General features: G+C 54.6%; 1 protein-coding gene across 17 annotated transcripts in view; it reads left to right on the forward strand.

Moving 5' to 3' along the window:
• The window catches only part of LOC142585972 (uncharacterized), a 148,879-nt gene that overhangs the window by 22,760 nt on the left and 99,887 nt on the right, over nucleotides 1-26,232 (forward strand). For 2 of the 17 annotated variants that reach the window (XM_075697126.1, XM_075697138.1), the window contains exon 1: nucleotides 7,081-7,267. The exons of 11 other annotated variants lie outside the window; for them this stretch is intronic. In XM_075697126.1, coding sequence (XP_075553241.1) covers nucleotides 7,231-7,267 — 37 coding nt within the window. In that variant the 5' untranslated portion in view covers nucleotides 7,081-7,230. Of the gene's footprint in view, nucleotides 1-7,080; nucleotides 7,386-26,232 lie in introns of those variants that run through there. 4 more of the 17 variants (XM_075697134.1, XM_075697142.1, XM_075697131.1 and 1 more) reach the window with 4 other exon arrangements.

Genomic DNA, 26,232 nt, shown 5'->3' on the forward strand with positions numbered 1-26,232 from the left:
CTGAGGCTGCGGCCAATGCGATGCCGACCGTGTTCCGCACCGACCCATACGGCAGGCAGCGCCTTGCTATTTGTTTTATCGATATCAAGCAAGTTCAAGTGAAAGTTCAGCCAAAGCGTACATCGCGCCAAATCCTTGCGCCGGGGACACATGGTTCACTCACATGCGCTGCGCGCAACTACAGTGGGGAAAAAAAGTCGTGGTGGGAAGGCGCGGTAGCTTAACAACATCGTAGTTTTGTTGAGTACGGATCCTAGAGGAATGCATGCCAGCAAACAATCTACGAGCCTAACAATTTGCATTGTACGAAGTAGCATCAGCAGACTTCGCCTCCCGTGTACGGATGGCTACGCGGTGCTCAAGAATGCGGAAAAGCGCCAGCAGCATTTAGCGCAACACCAATGTCGCCGTCTATGTCGACCACGTTTACTACGCGGTCTTCGTCCATGGCCACTGTTGCGTACTCCAGGGTAGCGTATCGTACTGCCGCCGAGTTGTAGCGACGCCTGCCTATCGAAGCTCGACCGACGTTACTATTTGGTAGCGTGGCGTTGTCGGTGGGCTGCAGGCATCCGGTAGACCATGGCGACCAAGCAAGGACGAGACGATTTCTAGTGCGAAACTTGCACGATTTATTCAAAGGTTGATAAAAGGTGATGGGAAGAGAATGAAGGGATTTAAAAGTACATTTCGGAGTCCCTTAAATAGGCTCTCTACAATCGTGGGAGGGATCTTGCTTCCGTCGACGTCACGTGAGCGGCACAGAGTCTGATTGGCGGAAAGAGGGCCCCGCCTCCGGTTATACCACGCCTCTGGTGGTACCGAGCCTCCTGGAACTGTATACGTTTGGCCGTCTCTTTTGCGCGTTGCTGGTTCGTGAAAGTTCTCCTGTAGAGTTTGACCGTTTGAGGAAAGGGTCCCTCTGAAGTCGCGCACGCACGCGCACGCACGCACGCACACACACACACGCACGCACGCACGCACGCACACGCACGCACACGCACGCACACACACACACACACACACACACACGCACGCACGCACGCACACACACACACACACACACGCACACACACACACACACACACACGCACGCACGCACGCACGCACACACACACACACACACACACACACACACACACACACACACACACACACACACACAGACACGCACACAAAAGAGGCCTGTAAACACTGCGAGGCTTCCGGCAGACACTCGAGATGGTCATGGGCGAATGAGGAAGTCACGCTTCATTGCGACGAGGCATGGTGGGAGAAGGTCGGGTGAAATTCCTTTCTGCACGTGGTGCCAGACGCAACACCACCGAGATTTTAGCAAGCCAGCCGGCGCGTGCAAATCTCTGAGGCCGTGTTTCGTTACTTGAGCTGGTGGCGATGAGGTCGAGGTCAAAATACACCATCGTTGCATGTTCTGCTCAACGATTCCTCTGTTGCTTCATCACGTGAAGTTGGCAGTGTCGCAGACATGGCACGCGACATCTGTAGCAAATACGGCAAGAAACGGCAGTTATGTCCCCACCTCACAAGGCGCGGTGGCTGGTCTTGTAGCACACGATGGCTCGGTTCCATGTAGCGGACGACGTCACACATGGGTTGGCAATATGGCGGTGGGCGCCGGAGGGTGGGGCTTAGAGCCAGCGAGTTCTAGCTCATATTTTGGACAGAAGTGTACTTTTACTGCCCAGTTTTTATGCGTGTAAGCCATCATAAACCATCTGCTGCTGCAATGTCTCGCGGGAAACCGAAAATTGTTGGGTGGACCGTGTCATGCCCCCTTTAACGCCTGCTTCATCTCCGCCGCGGGACTGCCCGGTTTTGCACTGTCTTCGAGATCGGCCGACATGTGGGGAGTTCTGTGTGTTCACGCAGACACGATCCTGGGGGGGGGGGGCGACTAGCCCTTAACAGCTTCGCTGTAAAATTGGTTACGTCTGTGTGTTTCTTAATAGAGTGTTTTAGTTTTAGCGTGTTTATGCTCCGCTAAGCAGCTAAGCGGAGCGTAAGCGCGAATGCGCATGCGCCGTCCGCTTAGCCGTAAGCGGGCTAGCGGAGCGAGGAACACGGTATGCTTAGAAGCTGCCTGAGCGGAGCGTGCCGCCCAGCGCTTTGGCTAGCGTTGGCATCAGAAAGGATTGGATTGGATGCAGAAAGCAAGCGCGGTGGCTATCACGTGGCGTTCCTCAAGACGGCGCTTTATTTTCCATTGTATAAAATGGACCGGTAACGCATTCCTAGCGCACGTCTAGATACTTCATGGAGAAATAATATATATATATATATATATATATATATATATATATATATATATATATATGTATATATATATATATATATATATATATATATATATACGTTTTACTTTATAAGAGTGATCAATAGGTGTATTTATTTTCTTTCATTACCCTGACTTTGGCCAGGGGGCGCTGCAACTACCAAAGGTCCGCTCCGCTAACGTATAACTAAAACGTGAAAATCGCCCGCCGCTCCGCTGTGGCTTAGCGGGGAAGCTCGGAGCGGGGCGTACCGTAACGACGCTCAACTAAAACACTCTAATTAATCGGTGACGACGACGAACGCCGGAGCACATGCACAAGCGCGTTCGCGCGGTAGCGCCGAGCGGCGCCAACGAGCCAGCTGTGGAAGGAGACGACGATGCTGGAGCCAATCCTGATGATGGTGACAGTTTTGTGTTAACACACGGACACGATCCTCGTGAAAGTAGCCCTTAACCGCTTCGCTGTAAAACATCTTTTAGTGTGCAACTCGTAGGAAGGAAGGAAGGAAGGAAGGAAGGAAAAGAAAAAGAAAGAAGGCGACAGTACAGAGCGCACTTGAAATTGGCACGTGAGGATGAAATCGTCAGCGCTCTCTCTGCCGTTGTTTTTATCGCGACGAATTCTGAGGTAATTCTCACGTCTCCGTGCACTTCCTCTCACATCTCGTGTTCGTGGGGGCACAAATAAGAAACGCTTCCTCGCTCGGTGCGCATGGAAATAGTTGCTCTCGTAGAATAAGCGGCTGTATACCTAATCACGGGACAACCATCGCCCGTTCGCTTACCGGCGTGCTAACGAAACACATATACCTGTGCACCGCCATTCGTTTCAGTTCGTGATTAGTACTTCTGTAACGTTCAAGAAATATCCATGCTTATGTCTAAATGCAGTGCAGCAAAAGGACTTATAGTAAATGCATCTTGCGCACGCGGGCGCGCTTGCCCCTCCACTCACTCACGTGCGGGCACTCGCGGAGACGTGGCCAAAACTTGCAATTGAGGAAGTGTGGGCTGTAAGGATATATATATATATATATATATATATATATATATATATATATATATATATATTAAATATTCGTCAGCATAAGCGTCAACTGGCGCCGCCTATGCGCTGTCGGCGTTTCCTCAACTGTGCGGACAAATAGCCACTCAGCCTGTTTAATTAATCAGATTTCACTGCATCTATCGCTCTAGCCTTTTGCCTATCTGATTTCGATTTTGTGCATTTGCAACCGCTATCACTGTGTTGTACATTACCTACGCTTGTATTGGTTATATATCACTCTCTTCCTTGCTTTCTTCCCACGCATGCTCTAACCTTCTCTCACCTCGATCGGTGACCAGTTAATCCTCTCGCGGGGTGAACACCTTGGCATTCCGTGACGATGTGCAGAGTCGTTTCCGGACTTTGCAGCGCGCACACAACATTTTGTGGATAAACAGGTGCAGATCTTTGAAGGCTTTGCTTTTGCTGGTTGCGTGCGGTGGAAGCTACTGCGGGAGCCGGAAACACGTCAAAGGCGTCGGGTTTTGGAGAAGAGTACGCATTTGGGCTGGTTTGGTTCGCGATTACGGGCAATAAAAACAGCGCTAAACGACGGGACGAGCGAAGGGACGCAGCGCTGACCAACGACCAAAGCGTCTTTTATTCTTTCAGTCAGCGATATAGATGCTCCGCCGCTATCTGAAACCACAGAATCTGCAGAATTGGGCATGCGCAGAGGGAATTGCAATTAATGTGATAGGAAGGCAATCTCCTTCGGAAGGAGGAGATTGCCTATCGTGCTTCCTCAATCATTGTCTGCGTCGCCTTTGCTGCGTCAGGGGGCAGCTTTGGCGGTGACCGAAGCGTTCGAGAGGTCGTCTCGCAGGGAGGCTGCAGTATACGGAAATAAAGATGTACAGTCAACCGCAAAAGTTTACGGGACGCAGGATCTGCCAAGAAGCTGAATTCTCGCGAAGCATGGTCACACAGCCTCGAATTAAATGTTCCAGCATGTAGTAGCCTTCGCAACCTACACAGAGATTCTTTAAATACGAAGTGTCATGCCTTAACAGTGTAGGAATTTACATTTGAAGGGGAAACCGCATCCCGTAAACTTTTGCTGTTGACTGTACATAAATAGAAGCGAGGCTTCTGTACACTGCTGGCTTTTCAGCGCTCATGGTTTGCCATGACTTAATTTCGGCGCCTGTCGCGTGCATTCAGAGCGCGCGGAAACTGTTTTAATGGCATGCGATCTGCGCTTACACTACACTTGAGCTGCCCACGCGCGTTCCGCCGAAGCGGCCCGGCAGCGTCGGCGGTGCGCCCGCGCCTGAAGAGCCGCTTGCGCACCGCGGAGGGCAGCAAGCCGTGCGCGGCACCGCCGAGGCGAACGCGGTAATGGCCCGCCAACTGGCGGCCATGCTTGTGCGCGTGTGTGGCGTGGGAACATCTTCGTTTCTCGGCGCAGCGTCACGGCCGCAGGGGTGGCGTGGTTTCGGCCCGACCCGGACGGCAGTTTTCGGCGGCACGGGCATAGCGGAGCACTGCGGCTTGGCCTTTGCAGCCGGCACGGAGCAGTCGTTGGCCTCTGCGTCGCTGCGGCACGATGGGAGGCATTTGGCGCGAGCATTCGATTGAACACTCGGCAGCCGTCGTCTGTCCACAAGCGATATTGCGTAGCAAGTCCGAGCGGCAATCTTTTAACAATAACGACTCGGTGAACGGTCATACTGGCACAACTCGTACTTTTTTCCCTGCTCTAAAGGGATCCTGAACCATGCTTGGTGAAAAAAATGTGGGGGCAACTAAGCAATTCTTATGATGCGTAAATGCGTGAGCATTACTCTTCACCGAATGTATCGCCGAGTTTAGTGTTGCGGCGCGCCGAGATTAATGCTGCTGCGTTATGTTTCCGCGTGTAACGTTGCTGCTTAGGAGATCTCAACGACGCAAGCCGGCCGGACACGCACTGGCCGTCTATTTAACGGTCGTGATGGCCCGTACTCGCTTACGCGCCGTGCGTCGCAGCGTTGCTTTCGGTCCCAGTGCGGGCCAGAAGCCGCGTTGCAAAACGTGGACAAAATCACCGGCCCGAGGTTTCCACCAGAATTTCGGAGCGTCACCGCTATTTGCTTGACCGCCATAACTGCGAGCATGGAGGAAGGAGCACGCGAAGCTGTGTAGTCTGCGGACCGATCCCTGCGCCAGGCGGAAGTGCCCGGCGGCGCGCGCCCTTTCACTCGCTTGGCGGAGGCTCCGCGCGGATTGAACTAATTAGGCTGTTTCCCGGACGATTGCGCGGCCGCCGTTCACTTCTACGCGCCGTTTCCCGGAGGCGGCCGTCACAGGCTGCGTGCACACGGTAGGCACCTGTGGAGGACGGAGTGCGGGAATAACTACCTCGTGCGGCCAACTTGTGAAAGGTTCGGTACGGAGGCCAATTCAACCGTTTAGTGCCACTTCTCTGTACTTGTAGTGGAGAGAGACCTACTCGGAAAGAAGGCAACACCGAGTGAATAGGCTTTTCTTTTTTTCCGTCGAAGGGACGCCGCCGCTTTGTGCTCCTATACGGAAACACTGCTGTTGTACGGCTTACGCACGACGTGTGTAAAGCGCTCAGATGCATTAACTTGGCTGCGCCGTCGCGTACGTTATGGAAATGTAGCTCAGCTTCCCCGGGGCAGCAGTGCCCATCGCGTTTCGGTGTTCGCCCAAGGCTGCTGCTTTTCCAATTGGGGCAACACTTTCGCCCTCGTCTTTATCGATAGCGTCGACCCGTGACTCGTCAAGCTGCAGCCTCGCCAGCCGCATCTCTGCACGTGTGTCGGGTGGCGAACGCGGATATTCGGAAGCTCCGTCCGACTCGTGCGGCCGCGTATTTGCACCGAGGTCGGACGAGCGTGCGCGTGCCGTCAAATGCTGACGAGAAACAGCGCGTTTAACACTCGTAAGCTCTCCAAGAATTATTGCCAGCGGAGAAGCACCTTGTAAGGAACGAGGCGAAGACCTAGAAGCGCAATCGTAGTCGGGTGCGAGCAGACCTGTGACACACACATGTAACATTTCTAAAGCTTTTGTATGTTTATGTAACGTTCTGTTGCACCACATGTGGCTACGCATTCGTACTAAGCTGTGCATTTATCAGTGTCTTAACTGCTTATGCCGCATTGATACACCAAGAAGGCGCCACCTGCTGCAAAGGAATAGGCTTTCGTAACTGTTGAATGTGACCCGCCGCGGTAGCTTAGCGGCTATGTTGTTGCGCTGCTAAGCGGAAATCCCGGCAGCTGGGGGCGAAATGCAGCAACGTTCGTGTCCCGTGCAGTGGAGGCACGTTAAAAATCCCCTGGTGGTCAAAATAAACCCGGAGTCCCCCAGTACGGCGCGCCTCATAATCAAATAGTGATTTCGGAACGTAAGGCTCCGGAATTGGATTCTACTGTTCAATTTGGGCATACTCAGCAGGTACGCGAGCCTCCCTCCTCGCTATCTATTTTAGTGAGAAGGGCTACGAGGGTAGGTCCAAAGAGGAACGCATCGGGGCTCGACGGACCCCAGGAAGTGTCGACATTGCTTTGGCACAACGCGTTACGCCATTGCATGACGCCCCCTCGGTCTGTGGATATCACGATGGCTCTCTCTGGCCCATTGTGATGCGGCCGCAGCGCAGCTCCGTCCGGGCAATAAGCGCAGTGTGTGCGCGTGCTGGCGGCATGCGTAACAGACGGCGTGGGCTGCGCAGCTGTTGGCCGAAGGCGCGGCGGGCCGACCTCGAAATAGCGTCGCCCGCGGCGCCCATTCTGGCGCCAGCCGCCGATCGAGGCGCACCGACGGAAAAGGACGACGCCAATGGATTACCGCTAGCGGCACGCAACGCTTCCTCCGCAGTTGTTGTTGTGTGCGGTGCGCGTGCTTGGCGTGAGCCGTCGATCGCCAGCGAGGGATGCGACTCTACTACTGCGGCGTCGTCCAGTTTGCCGGTGAGCGGCGGCGTTCCCTTCCCCTCTCGCGGCCCGGCAGCGTAGCGCGTGGCACTGCTTCCACCGTGGGCCGCGCGTTGCACCGCGATGACCGTGCTGCCAGCGCGCATCGTTTGAGGCAAGTGCTTTGCAGGCGTCGCAGCCATCGCGCGAGCACTGACTCTGCTCGCGATAGAAATTCGTCTTGTCAATACACCTCTGCGCACCCACTGGAATGATCTCAGCCCGCCGATTCTTTCCGCGCCCATGCCAACGCGTGCTTTCTCGATGTTCCCTCGCGAGGAAGGAGCGCTTTCTCAGCAGGACGCATGCTGCGTGCATCCGCGCCATAGTTGCAAGCTGTCGATGGAGCAGGTACAGCGTGGCCTGATGCCTTCGTGTAATCAATCGATGGTCGCTAGCGGTGTGCGACTGAATGGCTTGTCTAAATTGCGATCCATATCGGAGGTGCATCTGCGTGTCGCGGTAACTTCGTGGTGGAAAAACGAGTAGAATCGTGCCGTGCTGTCACTCGGCGAGACGGCGGGATGGTGGTGGTGGTAGAGACATTTTATTCGAGAATAAGAGAGTTGCTTGCTGTGCGCCTGAGTGGCAGCCTCTAGTCCGGGATGCCATTGGAGATGGCCGCTGCCCTCTCGTGCGCCACCGAGGAACGTTGAGCTTCCAAGGCAGCCGAGCAGGTGCTCCTCCCAAGCCTCTCTAGTAGGGATATGGGGTAAGGGGATGAGAAGGAGAGTGCAGTGGCGGGGCGCGAAGCCACAACGTGAAAGGTATCGGCGAGGACCTGACAAGTCGGGCACGTGCCTGAGATTTCCGGCATGAAGCTCCGGGCGACCGCCGGACTAAGGAAAGAATTGGTCTGAAGGCGGCGTAGTAGTCGTTCGTCCGCTTTCGCCAAACCGCGTGCAGGGTCAGGGTAGAGTCGGCGCGAAGTGCGATAATAATCCAGAATGTCGCTGTAGCGTGTGAGGCTCGAGTTGCCAGGATCCGGCACGGGACATGAAGGGGCAGCGGCCCGGGATGCGGTCGACAGTGCGCCACGCGTGATGCCCGGCGTGCAGGACTCGCAGGTGAAGCACCACGCTGCGCACGGTTTTTACATCCAGCAAAATGCAGCTGCAGTGCGGCTATGGCAGCGGCGGATTACCGCATGAATCAAATTATGGAAGAGCTGTAACTATCTTTACAGCGAAGCTGTGCACCTCTACTCCCCCGATGCATTTGTCGTGTCCGTGGGCAAAAATGTGGTTAATGCAGTTAGTGCAATACTGGGCCGACCCGCGGCGGAGGTGAAACAGGCTTCAAGCATTCCGCGCCTAATGAAATAAATAAATCAAGATGCATTGTTTCAAGTCGATGGGTATACTGGAATCGTTTGTGAACAGCACATGTACTCACGAGCAGGAGGCGCTGTCATATACGCAAAGGACAGGATGTATGTACAGCCACGCACCCTTGACTCACAAGAGGACAATGCCACCGACTGTGGGGATGGCTGTACCGTGCCAGCGAAAGACGGAATTGTGATGTTCACTGTGCGTATATCTCCAGGCACACCCAAGTGTGATATCGAGAAATTCATGACCACGCACTTCGCATGGGTAGGCCGTGATGACATTACCCTTGCGATCATTGTTGGAGACTTGAGTGTGAACATTTAAAAACTAGACAAGAAACGATTCGCCGAGTTTGTGCTAGAAGAGTTTGGTTTGAAGTGCCACACCAATCCAAGTCACTCGACAGCGGTCCCGTATAGATTTAATTTTGGACAATGTTCTGTCTGAGGTAACCGAATCAGTCAGTGTATATCACAGTAATCACAAAGCTGTCTTCACTGCCATTGACAAATGATGAGAATGTATACCGCTGCCCAACAGTCCGTGCGACGTGCTGTGCAGCTTCGCTGGTCATCCGCCTTCGCAGGCTGCGATGGCTCTTCGGTGTTTTTATTTATTATTATTATTTTTTTGCGGGGGAGGGGTGCGTTTGGTTTATGAGGCGTCGCGCACCTGTGATGCGCATATATCTCCGGGAGTCAAACCCGCGGTTCGCCACCGTCGCCTCCCCCCCCCCCCCCTCCTCGTGCGGTGCCCGAGCGGGCCCCAGGGAAGGGGGCGCCCGGTCGCTATAATAGGAGTGGCCCCGGTGCGTGGCGGCCTGAGCCGGGGGTCAATGCTCCCGGGCCACGAACCTGGCACGGGTGGCTCGGTCATTGCATCCGCGGAAGACGCCATTCTGGTGGGGCGTTTAGCGTCGGTCGCCTCTGCAGCCGCGCGCGCCTCCCAAGCTCCTTCCACCTTGACCCCGCATCCTTACCGTTGCAGTCCCTGAAAGTTATCTGTTATCGCCTCTTATTGAGGGCATACAAATCCAAGTCCTTTCTAATCCAGGAATTAGAACAAGACGTTTCGAACGTCTCGAGTTAGGACAGTTGTCGAAGTTGTCAGCAGAAAAGGCCAACTATCGCTCCGCCTTTGTGGAGTCGTCTGGAGGTTTCGGCAGCGGAAGCCTTCCGACAGTGACTGTATCGGCCGCTCTGTAAACTTGTGACGGAACATGCGTGGGGAGACCGTACGGGCACGTCCTGCTGCAAGAGGTGCGCGCCGTGTCGGTTTCGACCGGCGGCGGCGGCGTTCATTGCAACCATCGGTGTCAGTTGCATTCAACTTTTTATATGAATGCTACAAAGAAACAGCACCATGCAGTAGACATGTGATATATAATATACCATTGAGTTGCATCTCTCGTTGATGGCGCTATCAGACATATCGCCCATTCTACCCGCAAGTACAGTGCGCGATTCCGACGTTCCGAGGCCGCTGTTTCTTCTCGTCGTGTCACGTTACGTTTTTGGAGGAGGAGCTTCGGAATCCCACGTCGGGCTGACTTGTGACGGCACGCATGCGCGGACGGGTGGAGAGGAGGGTTCACTTTTGTTGGTATTGTGTTATTCATTGCTCCCCTACTTGACGTGATTGTATGCTCGAGACGGGCAAAAGAATTAAACGAGACGACACAAAATCACGAAGCTGGACTGACTTAAACAAAAACAAAACAAAAAAAGCACTGCTTATGCCTATTTAAATGACGCGCCGACCACAAACAAACATCGGCGGCGGCGCCTGTGAGCTCGCCCCCCCCCCCCCCCCCCCTCGCGGGCTCGGCGTCGCGACCGAGCGCGCAGAGGCGCGCGTGGCGACACTCCGCTCAGTCTTCTAGCACGGACGGTCGAGTGCAAGAGGGGAAAATAGAAGTGCCAGCGTGACTCATTTGCGCATAGGCCTTTTGCAAGCGTGCCTGTAGTCGTCCTCTGAGAACGAACGCATTTACCTTTCGCACGTATTGTGCGAGGGCTTAGCCCCATTCATCGGTTGATGTACGTGCTGATATAAGAAGCTTCGCTAACAATGCGTAGGCGCGGGAGGCGCTCGTACGCGAACGCACTGTCTCGGCACCTGCGCCCGCAAGAGCGAGGGGAGCGTATCCATCGCTCCCGGAGTGCTACAGCCGCGAGCGCCCGCCGATCGGCGAACCTTGGCGGCGTGTTTTCACAACTCCCAGTGCGAGCGGAGGTGGGGCACTGCGGACAATTGAGGGCGTGGCGGCTCGTCTTCCCCGCTGCGTTGGGGTGTGAGGCATGCGCGCTTGGGCGTCTGTGCGCGACCAGTCTATGTGACACGAGTGACTACTGTAGACTAAATGCAGATTCAATATTAAATTTACCAGGACTGTCTAGAAAATGTACCAAGTACCGTCCTGTCGTGTATACGCTAGTCGCAGCGCCATTACAGAATGTTCTCTTTCAAGAACCAATAGTCTCTTGGCTGTCCACGTTTTAGAGCGCAGCTCTTTGGCGTCCGTTCCTGGGTTTCGCGTCGTCGTCGGCGTTGTCGTCGGCCTCGTAACCAGCTCCGCCCCCCTTTCATCCCCCCAGCGCTAGCAGCGACCGACTGATACCGCTGGATGCCGCTGACGCCGCTAGAGAGTCAAGATAACGTGACTGCATAGAACACCGTCGCCGCCATGCAGAAAGAGGAGGAAAGGGTCCCCCCCCCCCCTGTTCTTGTGTGGCGGATAGGGTGCTCTTCAGTTGCCGACGCGCCGGTTATTTCACGTAGGCCCCGGCACGTCGACGAATACGTGACCACCTTCCCACGGCTAGACCTGGTTCTTAGCGCTGCGGAAGCGAGGGTATCATATTGTTTGTGTCGGCATCGGCGGCGTTGTCCCTGAAACCAACTCCGCAGCTGGGGTTGACTCACTATCGGCGTCAGCGGCATCAGTCAGTCGCTGCTATCTCTTCCCTCCTCCCTTTATCGTGTTGTCCGCTTGCTGCGCGCGCTTCTGCCCCCATCGTTTGCCGCTGGGTGTACACGCCGCCCCCCTCCCCCCTCTTCCTGCGAGTCTCCGGTTGTCAAAGCGCCGGCTCGAACCTAATTCCTTTCTTCGCTCCTCCTCCAATGCAACCCCTGTGCGGTGGCAATCAGAGAGCCAGATCGGTGGCGGCGGATCTGTATATGTGCACCGCCCGAGCCGAAATTGCCGCTGCCGTTCGCCCTGTGCGGTGGCAATCAGAGAGCCAGATCGGTGGCGGCGGATCTGTATATGTGCACCGCCCGAGCCGAAATTGCCGCTGCCGTTCGCCACTGCGAAATTATCTGCCAGTTCTTTCTGAGCCATGAGCGAGACGACCGATGGAAGTCCTCCGTCTGCTGCTGCTGCTGCTGCTGCTAAACGAGCTGCCAGAGCAGAGGCCCAGCGCCGTCGCCGTCAGAATCCAGAGGTGCGTGCCGCCGAAGCAGAAGCTTACCTAGTGGAGTCTTTGTTAAAGGAATACGTGTGAAAAATAAAAAAAAATTCTGTGATAGCGCATACATGTGTTGCTCGATTTCTTTGCCTCAATCTATCGAAAAGGTGAAACAGCTTATTTGCTGCGCTCAAATTTCGCATTAGGAAGTAACGTAATCGTCGGTAATTTTTTTTCTTATGTTTTCTCTGGGATAGACAGTCGGCGCATGCGCGCGCTGTCTTTCCTTGCATTCGGAGGGGCGCGTCCGTTTGGTGGCTCCTCCTCGGTAGTTGGCGCAACTCGCGCGTGGCTGCAGCGAGAGAGCTTCCGCCACAAAAAGCGTGCAGCGCCCGTCGAGGCTACCGACGCCGCTCGCTAGGCGGTCGGCGCGCAGTGACGGTTCGGCCGGCGACCGAGAATGCATCGTGACAGCGAAAGCGGCGTGCCGCGACAGACTGTGTTTACGTCGCGCGACGCAGGCTGACGCATTTCCGGCTCCTGCAGTGCACACGGCGTGGGGTGGCCCTCCCGAGAATCTGGCGTCTGCCCGCGTGAAGCGACGCGACGTGGGGGAGGGATCTGCGCGAGAGGTCCGGTTGACTGAACGAACGCTTATATTTGAGAGGCCTCCATTGTGCGCCGCGTGATGAAATATTCTCGATCCTCAATTTGTGGAATCGCTTCCGTAGGTTCGTGGGTCCTTCACCTGTTCGCGAGCGGTAGTCTCGATGTTTCGTGATTTACTGAACGTTTCTCACCCAGTCGGTAATGCTCCCGTTCGCCGTTCTCGAGAATCCACGGTTTAGGCGATATCGCTTCGGTTCGTTCCGGCTGTCCTGCGTACACAGGAAGAGTTGTTCCGGCGTTGGCGCGCATCTGTCGGCGCGGCGAGGAGCGCCCGGAGCGTTGCACGTTTTACACCGACCGCGTGGGAGACTTGGGCGCCGTCGTTGCGTGGTTCCGGCGGCGACTCCTCGCGCCTGCCGCGTGTACACCTGTCGCCTCATCTGCATAGTGCGCGGCAGATCCGTCTGCTGCGGCCTCTCCTCGTCGGGCCAAGGTCCCGCGCGGGGGACCCACGCTTCTCGAGTCTGGGTGTCGCCTGCCGAAGAGTGCGGTGCTGCGAGAACACGAAAGTGTGCTCCATTTTGTTGTCAACGTTTATTCCTCTTCCAAACGCGTCAAGCCTCTTAGGAAGGGGCTTTTGGTGGATCCCGGGTAGGAAATAACGGGGAGAAAATAGCGTGAGATGGATTGCATGCAAAAGAGTGTCCCGGGCTGCTTTTACTAATTGGGTATGCGTGTGTCGGAATTAAGGGAGGCTGTGGATAACAATACGTACGAAGTATAAGCGATTCGCGAAATGTTTTGTAGCCGCCTTTGTCTCGTCGCCCTAGTTTCTTCGCTCGATGTTGCTGCTATTGTACCCAAGTGAGCGTTTGTGCGTTCCCGACGGTACGGTACACGAATCCGAATGACAGTCCGAGGGGAGAATTGGTGCGCGTTCTTTGCAATGGAAGAGCAGAGCGGCTGCTCCTGCAGGAAATGAGGAAGAGCAGCGCAGGGCACTGCAGCGGCGTTATCCCTTGCCCCGCGCATCTTTTGCATTGTCTCCCACGACAGAGAAGCGCGCGAGTTCTGACAAGCAGTCAATATTTTTCTCAGGCAATATACAGGGTGTTTCAGCGAACGCTTTTGAACATTTTTAAGGTTGCATCTGTGGCAGATAGCTTAATTATAGTTCACATGCTGGTCTACTCGAATAGGTGGATAATACTTGCACGAAATTTCGAATGCATAATTCACTAATTAACAAAATCACCAATTAAGTGTTTAACTGATTACCTTATGGCCCATCTTGCAATTTACAAATTCTAGCCGTGGAGTTCGCAAGGCGGCTCCACTTGTAACAAATTCTCTGGATGACACCATTTTCGGGATATTAGTTGCCGAACTTTGCGGAGGAATGCATTGGCGTCCCAGTTAGTTTGTTAAAAAACGTCGTTTTGTGCATTGAAGCGTAAAAGTAACTGGAATGCCAATGCATTTATCCGCTAAGTTCGGCTATTAATATCTCGAAACTGGTGTCATCCTGAGAATTTCTTCCAAGTGGATCCGCGTTGCGAACTCCACGGCTGGAATGTGTAAATTGCAATATGGACCACAATGTAATTAGCTAAACTTTTAATTAGTGATTTTTTGTTAATTATTCGATTACGCATTTCATTTTTTTTTTTGCAGGTATTATCCGCCTGTTCGAGTAGAGCAGCGCGTGAACTGCAACTGTGCTATCTTCCACAGGTGTAACCTTCAAAGATGTTTAAAAGTGTTCGCTGCGGGAAAAGTTGAAGTTGAAATGTGCGTGTGAAACTGGCACGATTACGCGGAGTCGATCGTTAATGTTTTGTTTTTAGACCAGTTTGGGGATCGCTCTGAGGAGAAGCGACGCGCACCGACCTGCTGCTTTGTCGGTCATTCTAGAGAGGCGATCGCGGCTTAATTTTGAATGCACGCACGGATCCTGCCGGAGACGCGCGCTCGAACGTGTGAAGCACAGTCGCACCAGCGCTGGCTTCTCGCCGTTCGCGGCTTCCGTCCGTCTTGCGACAGGGTCGGGAGGCACAGTCACCCAATTCATGCCTGGTGGCGTGCGCAGGCTGCGTCAGGGATTGTGGTGTGTGGCCTGGCCCTGCCGGCTGCCTTCTGCGCAGTTGCCACGTCGCAAGCACCGCGCCATAGCTTGGCTGCGTTCACGCTGTAGCGCGCTCATTATGCACGCCGTGTCGCACGCGAGCCGTTCGCGATTGTTCGTGGTTTTGCCGCCACTGCAGGATTTGCCGCACGCGAATGCGAGAACGGCCGCCGCTCGCTGTTCCCGTCTGACGCCCGGCCTTGGCTCCGGCCGCCTCGCACGTGTCAACGCGCCGTTGGCACTGAAGCCGCGGCTGGGATTCAAAGCAGACGCCGCTATTGCGAACGCGCCATCCGCGCCGCTTTGCCAAACAGTGCGCTACAACGGATGACGTCAGGCATAGCCGATTTTCGTTTCAGTCGTTCGCTTGGATTTTACCGCTTTTCTTTAATCTTTTCATACAAATGTCGCGTGTATCTCGAAATTTGTTTGTAATTAAATCTAAATACGAAGGAGACGTTATGTTGACATTGCTCTGTAAGATAACTCCGCCGTCGAATCGCTGCTGTTTTGTCTCACGGGCGGGAAGTCGAACCTGACGAGTGATGCGCGCCCGTGGCGTTTGGCCAGCAAGGATGGCCACGGCGCACGTTTCTCCCAGCCTCGGGCCGTCGGTTCCGCGCCCGCGAGTGGCCGGCACAGCTGTGCTCGAGCAGCGCGCGCACCTTGGCGCGGGGCGAAGAGCGGCGGACCTGCCTGCGACTTCGTCCCGAGGCGCGCACGCCGTCGTGCGACGAGTGTTCCTTGCGTGAAATGCCCAGTCTGCTGTGTTCGCTTTCGGAATTACGCGTGCGCTTGTTCGGCGGGGAAAACCGACTCGCGACGTGCGTTAATTTCGCATCGCGGCGCGATTCCCGAGCATGTCTGCCGGTTCTGTCGAGGACGAGCCTGCGCTCGTAGCTGTGTCGAGCGTTCGCCTACGTTAGAACCTTTCCAGTGTTAGAGGTGTCATCTGGAAGTATGCTTTGTTGGGCGCGACAGAGACGAATTGCGCCGTGTTTGAGGCATTACCGCCATGTTGTTGTTGCTCTTGTATGAAAAAAGATAATGTTGAAGTCGAAAAGCATTTCAGACAGAAATGAAGGCATCTATTTATTATTCCGTTCAACAATTTTTTCTCTCGTAAAATCGGACCGCTGACCACTTATGCCCTCTAATGTGCCACGACTGCTCGCAAGAGCGGTCGAAGGCAAACTGTATACACACTGGTGCGTTGTACTTTTAGTTGCTTAGCACTGGCGGTACCGACGTCATCCCGCCTGCATGTTGGCTCGTGTCACAAAACGAAAAGGCAAGCCAGTGCTCCTATACGGATGCCCGAGGGGTTGGGCTTTTCTCAGTGAGAGAAGTCACTCGATATAACAGCTTGCGTCGTTATTCGTGAAGCAACCCCTGGAAGGATCTACCTTGCACATCATCTAGTTAACCTCTTGGCAACTTTCTCGCTCATTTTCCGATTTGCCTTCGTAAATCGAATCGCTTTGCCTTTCGTAATACGATTATAAACCATCTACGAAATTTGGCTCAGCTGCAAGAAAAAAAAAAGAGTAACTCACGCTCCACGACACACGTTGAAACTCACGGTCATGTAATGACTTTTATCTCCCCTAAAACTCTGCAGTGAAGCGTATACACAACACACGCTCTCCCAAACGCGCTGACCGGCTTGGGAACTTGGTTAAATGTATACCAACCGGGAGTTGAAGGTAAACGGTACGAATATATATATATTTAACATTTTTTTAGTCTATGGTTTGTGCCGTTCATTTCGTATGTGCAATTTGCTCCCTTTGTTGTTGAAGATGTTGTTTTCACTGCTGCCTAGAGAATGGGGGCTACAGCTTTCACAAGCTGTTTAGGACATCCTTCTCTGCAGCTCCTCTGTCTTTGTTCCTGTTTCAAGACTGAAATAATAATAATGTGGTGAAGACGAAGACGAAGAAGGCGCTCTTGTGTCGGCTGTGCGCGTGATCAGCTTTCGTCTACTGCCAGTGCTACTAGACTGGGCCTAGTGCCTCATAATAAATCATCTTATTACATTTGGTGGAAGGTGCTGCACTCCCCGACCTCACCCTGGAACTTCGCAGCCGAACTTTAACATCTGCTCCAGCCGCTACTATGAACGACGCTCCCAACAATCCGCTTGGCGCATCTGCCGTTCCTGTCATGTGCGGCGCCGTGCAACGGCAGCGGGACCCTCCTGTTTATAGCGGATCAGGTGAGACTGACGTAGAGGATTGGCTCTCTACCTACGAGCGCGTCAGTGAACACAACAAGTGGGATGACCCGACGAAGCTCCGTAGCGTCATCTTCTATCTTGCTGACGTTGCGAACCTCTGGTTCCACAATCACGAACGGGAACTCCAAACTTGGTCCGCTTTCAAAACTGCATTCGCGGAAGTCTTCGGTCGCCCAGCCTTGCGAAAACTCCGTGCTGAACAACGCCTCCGCCAGCGCGCTCAACAGCCCGGCGAGACTTATACTAGTTACATAGAGGATGTCGTTGATATTTGCGCCCGCGTCGATTCCACCATGCCTGAAGAGGACAAGGTGAAGCACATCCTCAAGGGCATCGAGGACGACGCATTTCAAATGCTCCTGGCGCGGAACCCTCCTTCTGTCGCAGCTGTCGTCACTCTTTGCCAGAGCTTCGATGAGCTGCGTCGACAGAGGGTCCTTGCGCGCAGCGCTCTCGCACCTGGCGACTCGCTCTCGGGCCTCACGCTTCGCTCACACACCACACCAGCAGCATCGCTCTCTGTTGAGATTAAGGATTTCATTCGTGAGGAGGTGGCGCGCCAATTGTCTATGCTGCCTCTCAACGATGGACCTTCCCAGCCTGACACATCTTTGGCTGCTCCCATTAGGCGGGCCATTCGCGAGGAACTTGCTGGGTCTTTACCTTTCGCCCAACCCTGCCCTCCCGTGGCTGCACCTCTGACCTATGCCGAAGTCGCCGCGCGACCTGCGCCGCCGACGTTCTCGTTTCCGGCGCCAATGCGACTTCAAGCTGCACCTCCTCCCGCATCGCCTGCCGTTCCATCTCGACGCCCAGTTCAATCCCCTTGGCGCACACGCGACAACCGACCCATATGCTTCGCTTGCGGTGTCGCCGGCCACGTTGCGCGCTTCTGCCATCGTCGTATGCCAGCTGCTAACGCTACTGTCGCACCACCTGGATATGCCTATTCCCACGATACCACCGGGCATGCGATGCTTCCCGACCACGAGTTTTCGCCGCCTCCTCGACGCCCTGTCGGCACCCATCGTTCGCCATCACCACGTCGTCGCTCACTTTCCCCCTTACGTCGCCGCCAGTCACCTAGCGAGGGAAACTAGTTGCTGCAGTTCCGCAGGCACGAACTGCAAGCTTCGCGACTTCTACAAGGCCTGCACAGTCGCCACGCAATTTATTGGACGTTTTGGTCGAAGGAACCGCCGCAATTGCGCTTATTGATACTGGGGCTGCAGTTTCTGTTATCGACGAAAAGCTTTGTCGCCGCCTCCATAAGGTCACAATGCCGTTGTCTGGTATGCTTCTAAGCACCGCGACTGCGCAGCATATAGCCCCGCTCGCTCAATGTACTGCAAGGGTGGTCATCGACGGCATTGTCTATGTTGTTGAATTTCTCGTGTTGTCATCATGTTCGCATGACATTATTCTCGGCTGGGACTTCTTGTCTCACCATCGTGCCATCATCGACTGTGCCCGGGCCGAAGTAGCGCTTTTCCCGCTTGCCGATGCCCCGCTGCCTGACCCCTCTGAACAAACAGCCTCCAAGCTCACTATTGTGTCCGATACGGACATACCACCCGACATGTGTGTGCTTGTGCCCGTCTCTTGCTCTACCGCGCCAGACGCTACAGTACTTTTTACACCATCGCCGATTTTTCTACGTCGCAAGGCTCTACCTCTCCCATTTGCCGTACTCACCACTGAGTCTGGATTATCCTCAATGCTTGTGTGTAACCCGTCTCAGTACCATGTGAGGTTACTGCGCGGCGAATCACTCGGTCGTGTTCAGCCCCTTGACCCGCTTCACATTCTCGATGTTTCCGACGACACGGCCTGTTATGAACTCGACGCCCTCACTTCTCCCGTGCCGTGCACATCATCATCATCATTGTCGTCGTCCGACGTTCTTGAATCTGTCGTAGACGCCGATCTGCCGCCTCCATATCGCCAACAAGTCTTCGCGCTTCTTCAGAATTTTCGCTCGTCGTTTGACTGTGACCAACTATCTCTGGGGCGTACGGCAACCGTCACTCACAGCGTCCACACTGGTTCCCATCCTCCTTTACGCCAGCGACCATACCGCGTGTCGGCAGCCGAGCGAAAGATCATCAACGAGCAGGTCGACGACATGCTGCACCGTGGCGTCATTCGCCCTTCCCACAGTCCTTGGGCGTCTCCTGTAGTATTAGTACGCAAGAAGGACGGGTCAATACGCTTCTGTGTGGATTACCGTCGACTCAATAAGATCACTCGTAAAGATGTCTATCCGCTGCCTCGGATAGATGACGCCCTCGACTCCTTGCAAGGCGCGGAGTACTTCTCATCTTTGGATCTTCGCTCCGGCTATTGGCAAGTGCCGATGGCAGATGATGACTGTGAGAAGACAGCTTTCATCACGCCCGATGGCTTGTACGAATTTACCGTAATGCCATTCGGGCTCTGCAACGCGCCCGCTACTTTCGAGCGTATGATGGACACCATCCTTCGCAACTACAAGTGGAAAACATGTCTGTGCTACCTTGATGATATCGTGGTGTTTTCGCCAGATTTCCCGACGCACCTCGTTCGCTTGCATGAGATACTGACCTGCCTCACCTCTGCTGGCCTCCAACTTAACATCAAAAAGTGCCGTTTTGCTGCTCGCAAGTTAACAATATTGGGTCACGTTGTATCGAAGGAAGGCGTGCTTCCTGACCCTGCCAAGCTTCGCGCGGTCGCCGAGTTTCCGACGCCCACTACTCTTAAGGCGCTCCGCAGCTTTATAGGGCTCTGCTCTTACTTTCGGCGTTTTGTGCGCAATTTCGCGACTATCATCGCACCACTGACCAATTTGCTTACCGCTACCAACGGCATCTCCGCGTGGTCAACTTCCTGTGACGAAGCCTTCCAGCAACTACGTCGCCTACTTACTTCGCCACCGATTCTTCGACACTACGATCCCACAGCGCCTACAGAGGTACATACGGACGCCAGCGGTATCGGACTTGGTGCAGTCCTCGCACAACGGAAAGACGGCTATGACGAGTACGTCGTCGCGTATGCGAGCCGCACTTTAAAGAAGGCAGAAGCCAACTACTCAGTAACAGAAAAGGAGTGCTTGGCCATTATTTGGGCGCTCGTCAAATTTCGTCCATACCTATATGGTCGCCGTTTTGACATTGTCACCGACCACCATTCACTTTGCTGGCTGTCCTCGTTGAAGGATCCGTCAGGTCGCCTAGGGCGATGGGCACTCCGCTTACAAGAATATGATATCCGCGTTGTCTACCGATCGGGCAGAAAGCACTCTGACGCCGATGCGCTTTCCCGATCGCCGCTACCTTGTGATGTGGCTTCAGTGTCTCCGCTCTTCGCATCCATGTCAGCCTTCAACGTCGCTGATATGCCGGACGAGCAGCGTAAGGATCCCCTGCTTTCAACTATGCTGAATTTCCTCCACGACCCATCCGCCACACCCTCTTCTCGAACACTTCGTCGCCAAGCCGCTCACTTTACTGTCCGCGACAACGTTCTTTACCGCAGAAATTATTTGCCTGATGGTCACAAATGGCTCCTGGTGATACCACGACACATGCGTTCTGACATATGCGCTTATTTTCATGCTGCTCCTCATAATGGTCACGCCGGTGTTCTGAAAACGTATACTCGGCTAAGGCAGCGTTTCTACTGGCACGGCATGTATCACTTCGTGCGCCAGTACGTACGCGCTTGCACGGCGTGCCAACGGCGTAAAATTCCACAGCGCCCTTCTGGTGAGCTACAGCCGCTGCCCTGCCCGGCTCGGCCCTTCGATCGCGTCGGCATAGACCTATACGGGCCACTTCCCTGCAGTTCCTCGGGTAACCGATGGATAATTGTAGGTGTCGACCACCTGACGCGCTACGCCGAGACTGCCGCACTCCCGGCAGCCTCTGCGCGCGAAGTTGCGTTCTTCATCTTGCGGAACTTCGTTCTTCGACATGGCGCTCCACGCGAACTGCTCAGCGACAGGGGACGTGTCTTCTTGTCCGAAGTCGTCCAAGCTCTTCTCGCTGCATGCAGCATCGTTCACCGCAAGTCTACAGCCTACCACCCGCAAACGAACGGCTTGACAGAGAGGTTCAACCGCACACTCGGTGACATGTTGGCTATGTACGTCGCCTCGGATCACAGTAACTGGGACACTGTTTTGCCTTTCGTCACATATGCCTATAATACGGCCACACAAGCTACCACTGGCTTTTCGCCCTTTTTTCTGCTGTATGGACGAGAGCCCTCGTGTACTATGGACACAATGCTCCCATACCGACCCGACGCTTCCGAATGCACGACTGTGTCTGAAGCCGCCAAATACGCCGAGGACTGTAGGCAGCTCGCGCGAACCCTTACGACCGCGGCTCAAGGTCGTCAAAAGCTGCGGTGTGACAGTGACGCGCTTACACCAGTTTTCCCGACTGGTTCCCTTGTTTGGTTGTGGGTCCCGCCTCACAGCCCTGGCCTTTCGACCAAACTCCTTGCACGCTATGATGGCCCCTACCGCGTCATAGACCGTACCTCCGCTGTCACCTATGTTGTGGAACCTGTGACACCTTCACCCGACCATAGGCATCGCGGGCGTGACACGGTTCATGTCAACCGACTTAAGCCGTACTATGACCCCCTCATCCTACCTACGCCGTAAGTCGCCAGGATGGCTCCTCTTCTCTCCCGGGGGCCATTGTGGTGAAGACGAAGACGAAGAAGGCGCTCTTGTGTCGGCTGTGCGCGTGATCAGCTTTCGTCTACTGCCAGTGCTACTAGACTGGGCCTAGTGCCTCATAATAAATCATCTTATTACAATAATAATAATAATAATAATCACTGAAAAGCACGGCTTTTGAGAACTTTGGGTGGGAGAATGAACCCGGACTTTCCTGCCACCATCCAGGCTCTTCGTTGGGTTGCAGTTTGCGAGCTCGCGTGGCGATGCCCGTTTGCACCGTCGTTGCAAAGTTTCGGTACGCGCTTCATGGCACGTGACGCACTTAGCATCTTCAGAAGCAGAATAAAAACAAAAAGGCTGATAGACGCAGTGCTATTGCGAGAACACGTCCGTTTGTGTTTTGATTGAGCCTGTATGGAAAGTGGAGGCCTGCGCCATCAATCTGGCGTAATGATGTGATATTGCTTTTCTACTTCAGCGCCAGATTTAGAACATGGCGCAGGCGTGACAAGAAACAGCTGTAAAGGACGAGAAGCAAGTAGACTGCTGGAACTTCGCTTTATGACAGCACAAGAAAGTATGCATAATCTTGTAATACCCGTGTCACACGGGCGTTTGGAAGGCCTTCCAACCGATAGTCAGTTGACTCAAAGGTCAAGTTTGAGCTGCTACACGGACGGTTTCGAAGCCCGCCGAGTCAATAGACTATCGAGTCAACGGAGCACCTTACAACTCTATGGAAATCTAGATGGCCTTTGTGCAACGGAAACGGAAACAACGCGAACATGCCCTCTCGTTCACAGGGTGCTCGTACTCACGGTTAAAAAGAACAGATCAAACCAAAATGCTCTAAAATACTATGTAGGAGTGTTATTAATTATTCAATAAAGTATTTTTGCCACTTGATATGTGCGAACTGCACGTACCCTCCACAACAGCGACGTGCAGCGACGCAAACGTTGCCGCAGTTTCGCTACTCAAAAACTTAAAAACTAAACATATATGTATGGAAATTTATAAACAATTTTTTTAAATGTATAAACAAACATGATAAAAATTATAGTGCTTTTAAGTAGTTTTAATGTTGTTTAACTTATCGTGACATGAAAACGAAAATAAAGATCCGCAGCGCCACACAATTTTGCGAGAAACACCTGAACCACTCGGCGGCCTTTCAAAAGTGCCGTGCAGCAGCGTGACAACTCCTTTGAGTCGATAGAGCTGTGGCGTTTCGAAGGCCGTCGACTGGAAGGCCTTCCAAGTGTGCCCGTGTGACACAGGTATTAAACGACGGCTGCGGCTCAGCGAAGCTCTTCCGAGAAGGGAGGCGAGGAGTTCACCGTGAATGGGCTCCGCCGGTCGTTAAAATGGGACGCCAGCTTTCGACCCTTTGTTACGGCGCAAGCACCTCGGCGCTTTCGAAAAATGTTCGCTAGACAGAGGAAATATTGTCTGCCATTGTGACGATGACATTCGAGCGTGCTGTTTGTCCGGTGCCCGTAACATTTAATGCTCGTGCGGTTCATTCGGAAGGTCCATTTGCGTCCTAAACGCGGTTGTTTATTACGAAGCGATGCGGCAAATATCGGGAGGCCTAACGTTTGCGGATAGCGCCGTGGTCCAACGGAAAGTTTCGTCCGAGCCATGTTTTGGCGAAGCTACGTCTTCGTGTTCCTTTTAACTCGATTTTCGGCAGTGCTGTTCATCGTCTCTATATTCTGTGGCGGTGAAAAGAAATTTGCAGAAGGTGCGTGCCCTCCTGGGACGTTATGGGCGCAGACACTCTCCAACGGTGCGCGCTTTGTTAGAGTTGGCGTCGGACACCACGGGCGATGCGTCATCCTCTGCACTTGGTCGGAGCCCACGGACGACAGGTCGTTCCCGCTACCCACTACTTGGCCGGAACCCACGGGCGACAGGTCGTTCCCCCTACCTTCTACTAGGCCGGATCCCACGGGTGACAGGTCATTCACCCTACCTTCTACTAGGCCGGAGCCCACGGGTGACAGGTCGTTCCCGCTACCTTCTACTAGGTCGGAGCCCACGGGTGACAGGTCGTTCCCGCTACCTTCTACTAGGCCGGAGCCCACGGGTGACAGGTCATTCACCCTACCTTCTACTAGGCCGGAGCCCACGGGTGACAGGTCATTCACCCTACCTTCTACTAGGCCGGAGCCCACGGGTGACAGGTCGTTTCCGCTACCTTCTACTAGGCCGGAGCCCACGGGTGACAGGTCGTTCCCGCTACCTTCTCCCTGATTCGTCGAAAAGAGGATCGACTTCTCCTTCCTGTGCTCGGTGATGCAGGAGGAGGGGCCCTCTCTCTGTGCCTGTCACGTGTCATCGACGGAAGCAAGATCCCGCCCACACTTGTAGAGAGCCTATCTAAGGGGCTCCGAAATGTACTTTTGAGATACTTCATACTTCATGCTCTTCTTATTTTCTTTCAACTACCTTTGAATAAACAGTGCAAGTTTCGCACTAGCAAATCGTCTCGCCCTTGCTCGGTCGCCATGGTCTGCCGGATGCCTGCAGCCCGCCGACAACGCCACGCTAACCAATAAGTAATGTCGGTCGAGCTTCGATAGACAGGCGTCGCTACTTCTCGGCAGCAGTACGGTACGCTACCCTGGAGTACGCAACAGCTTCTCTGCAGGAGCAGCGGCTGCTTTTTTTTCCTACGCGCCGTCAGCTGCCATCGACCGGTTGTGAGGCCGTGCGACCTCGCGCCGGCTGAGACACGTGCCCGTCTCTCTCTTGGCGGACGGGTGAGCAAGTGGGCCCGTCGCATGCGGCCATCCTGGTCGGGAGTTGCTCCTGAAATTAATGAAGGCCGATTTGGCGCCAGAACGCAGCGCACAGCCGATGCTGACGAACTTTGTTGCGCTCGGCTCTGCAGACGTCAAGAAGCCGTGCTTCTGTCCGGTCCCTCGATCGTTTCAGTTGGTGCAGCATATTTCAGTGTGGCACTCGCCTCGTATCGTAGTGGTCCCTGCGGCATAAAGTCGACACAGGCGGCACCGAACGCCTGCTGTGCTGCCGTTTGTTCTCCGCAGGAGTCCTTCAGGTGCTGTAATGACGTCACGTGCGTGTATGCGTGAGAAACGTAAAAGCTCACCGTGGGGGGGGGGGGGGGGGGGGCAGGCGAGGCGGACGTCTCTTCTGCGCCCCCTCTCCTGCTGGTGGGCAGTGGAGATGCGTGCTCCTTTTCCAGGCATCACGTGTCGGGGAGCTCGCTGGACGGCGCACGAAGGATCGAATGGCACGTGTCGACGCCGTAGGCTACCTTTGTGTGACTTGTGCCTTTGCCGAATCGGGGCTCATTCCGAACCTTAATTGTACTCGGCTTTCTGTATAGAGACATCTCGCCCTATTATCTACTTATTTCGCCTCACGTGTGCAGCCTTTGCCAAAAGCTTTCTTTTTTTTTTTTTTTTTTCAAGTCACCACTGCCAGGACGCACCTATCGCCGAGCCGAATGCCTGAAGCCGCGCAAAGCGTTCGTTGCTTCAAAGCCCTGGGAGGGACAGCGCTCGATGGCAGACTCGGGTTGCCAGGCATTCCGCAGGAGGCCCCGCTTCTTCCGAGCGCACAAGTTGCGGCGTGCGCCATCCACGCCGCGCGCACGGCTCTGAGCGTGCCTGATCGACGGTGTTCCGTCGCTTCGCGATTATATAAGAAGTGCAGCGATCGCAGCCGCCATTTCTGTCTGTGCCCCGTCGACCATCCTGTTCGCAGCCTTGTCCATGACGTGAATCTGCGAGTAGTGTGGCCATATGCAGGAACACTATATATGCGAATGATAGGAAAAGAGGGCCGCCAGACGATGCGCCTTCCTTGCTTCGCATTCTTTGTACGGGCCTCTCGAAAGCTTGCAAAGTGTTAAGGCAGAGAGCACGCTACATTTAGTGCCGTGGTTGCCAAGCTCGCTGTCGCGCTGATGAACGAAACAGCAATGAATAATTGTATGTTTGTCTGAATGGGCGATTCGTCGTACACCGTCGAGCGTGGATGGAAGGTAGGAGCGTCCCCTTTGAAACGGGGGAATGGCAGTTGCCACTATGCGCAGCTTTTTATTTTTGTGGCGCCGGCGAAACTGCGCCACCAGTGGAAACAATCTTGTGTCCGTGGCGAGTCGTTTGTGCAGACGAAGCTCGCTTCCCGCCAGCCACCCCAGCCCCGTGCGACGTGCAGTCGAAGAGCCATCCCGCCGCAGGGTGCCCTTCTATCGAAGGCAGCGCAGGCCGCTGCACTCCATCTGCCTGTGCCGGTGGAGGGCCGACCGGAACCAATTTTCGCCGCCATGCTGGCCGCCGCGTCTTCGCTCGCCCCCCCCCCCCCCCCTCCTTCCGGAATAGCGGCGTCGCGCGGCGCCGTTCTCGGCGGGCAAGGACGTCTCCGCCGGCGTCTGAATGTTTCTCCTCTCCCGGTCCTGTCGCTTCCGCCGGCCTCCGTGGCGAGAACGAACGAGGCTTTGACCCCGCTTGCTGGCATAGCGCGAGTTCTCCAAGGATTGTGGAGCTGGCGACCGAATTGGAGAACGTTGCGCCGCCGCGCAGAGGCCCGA

Source organism: Dermacentor variabilis, chromosome 6 (assembly GCF_050947875.1).
Source record: "Dermacentor variabilis isolate Ectoservices chromosome 6, ASM5094787v1, whole genome shotgun sequence".
Lineage (NCBI taxonomy): Eukaryota > Metazoa > Arthropoda > Arachnida > Ixodida > Ixodidae > Dermacentor > Dermacentor variabilis.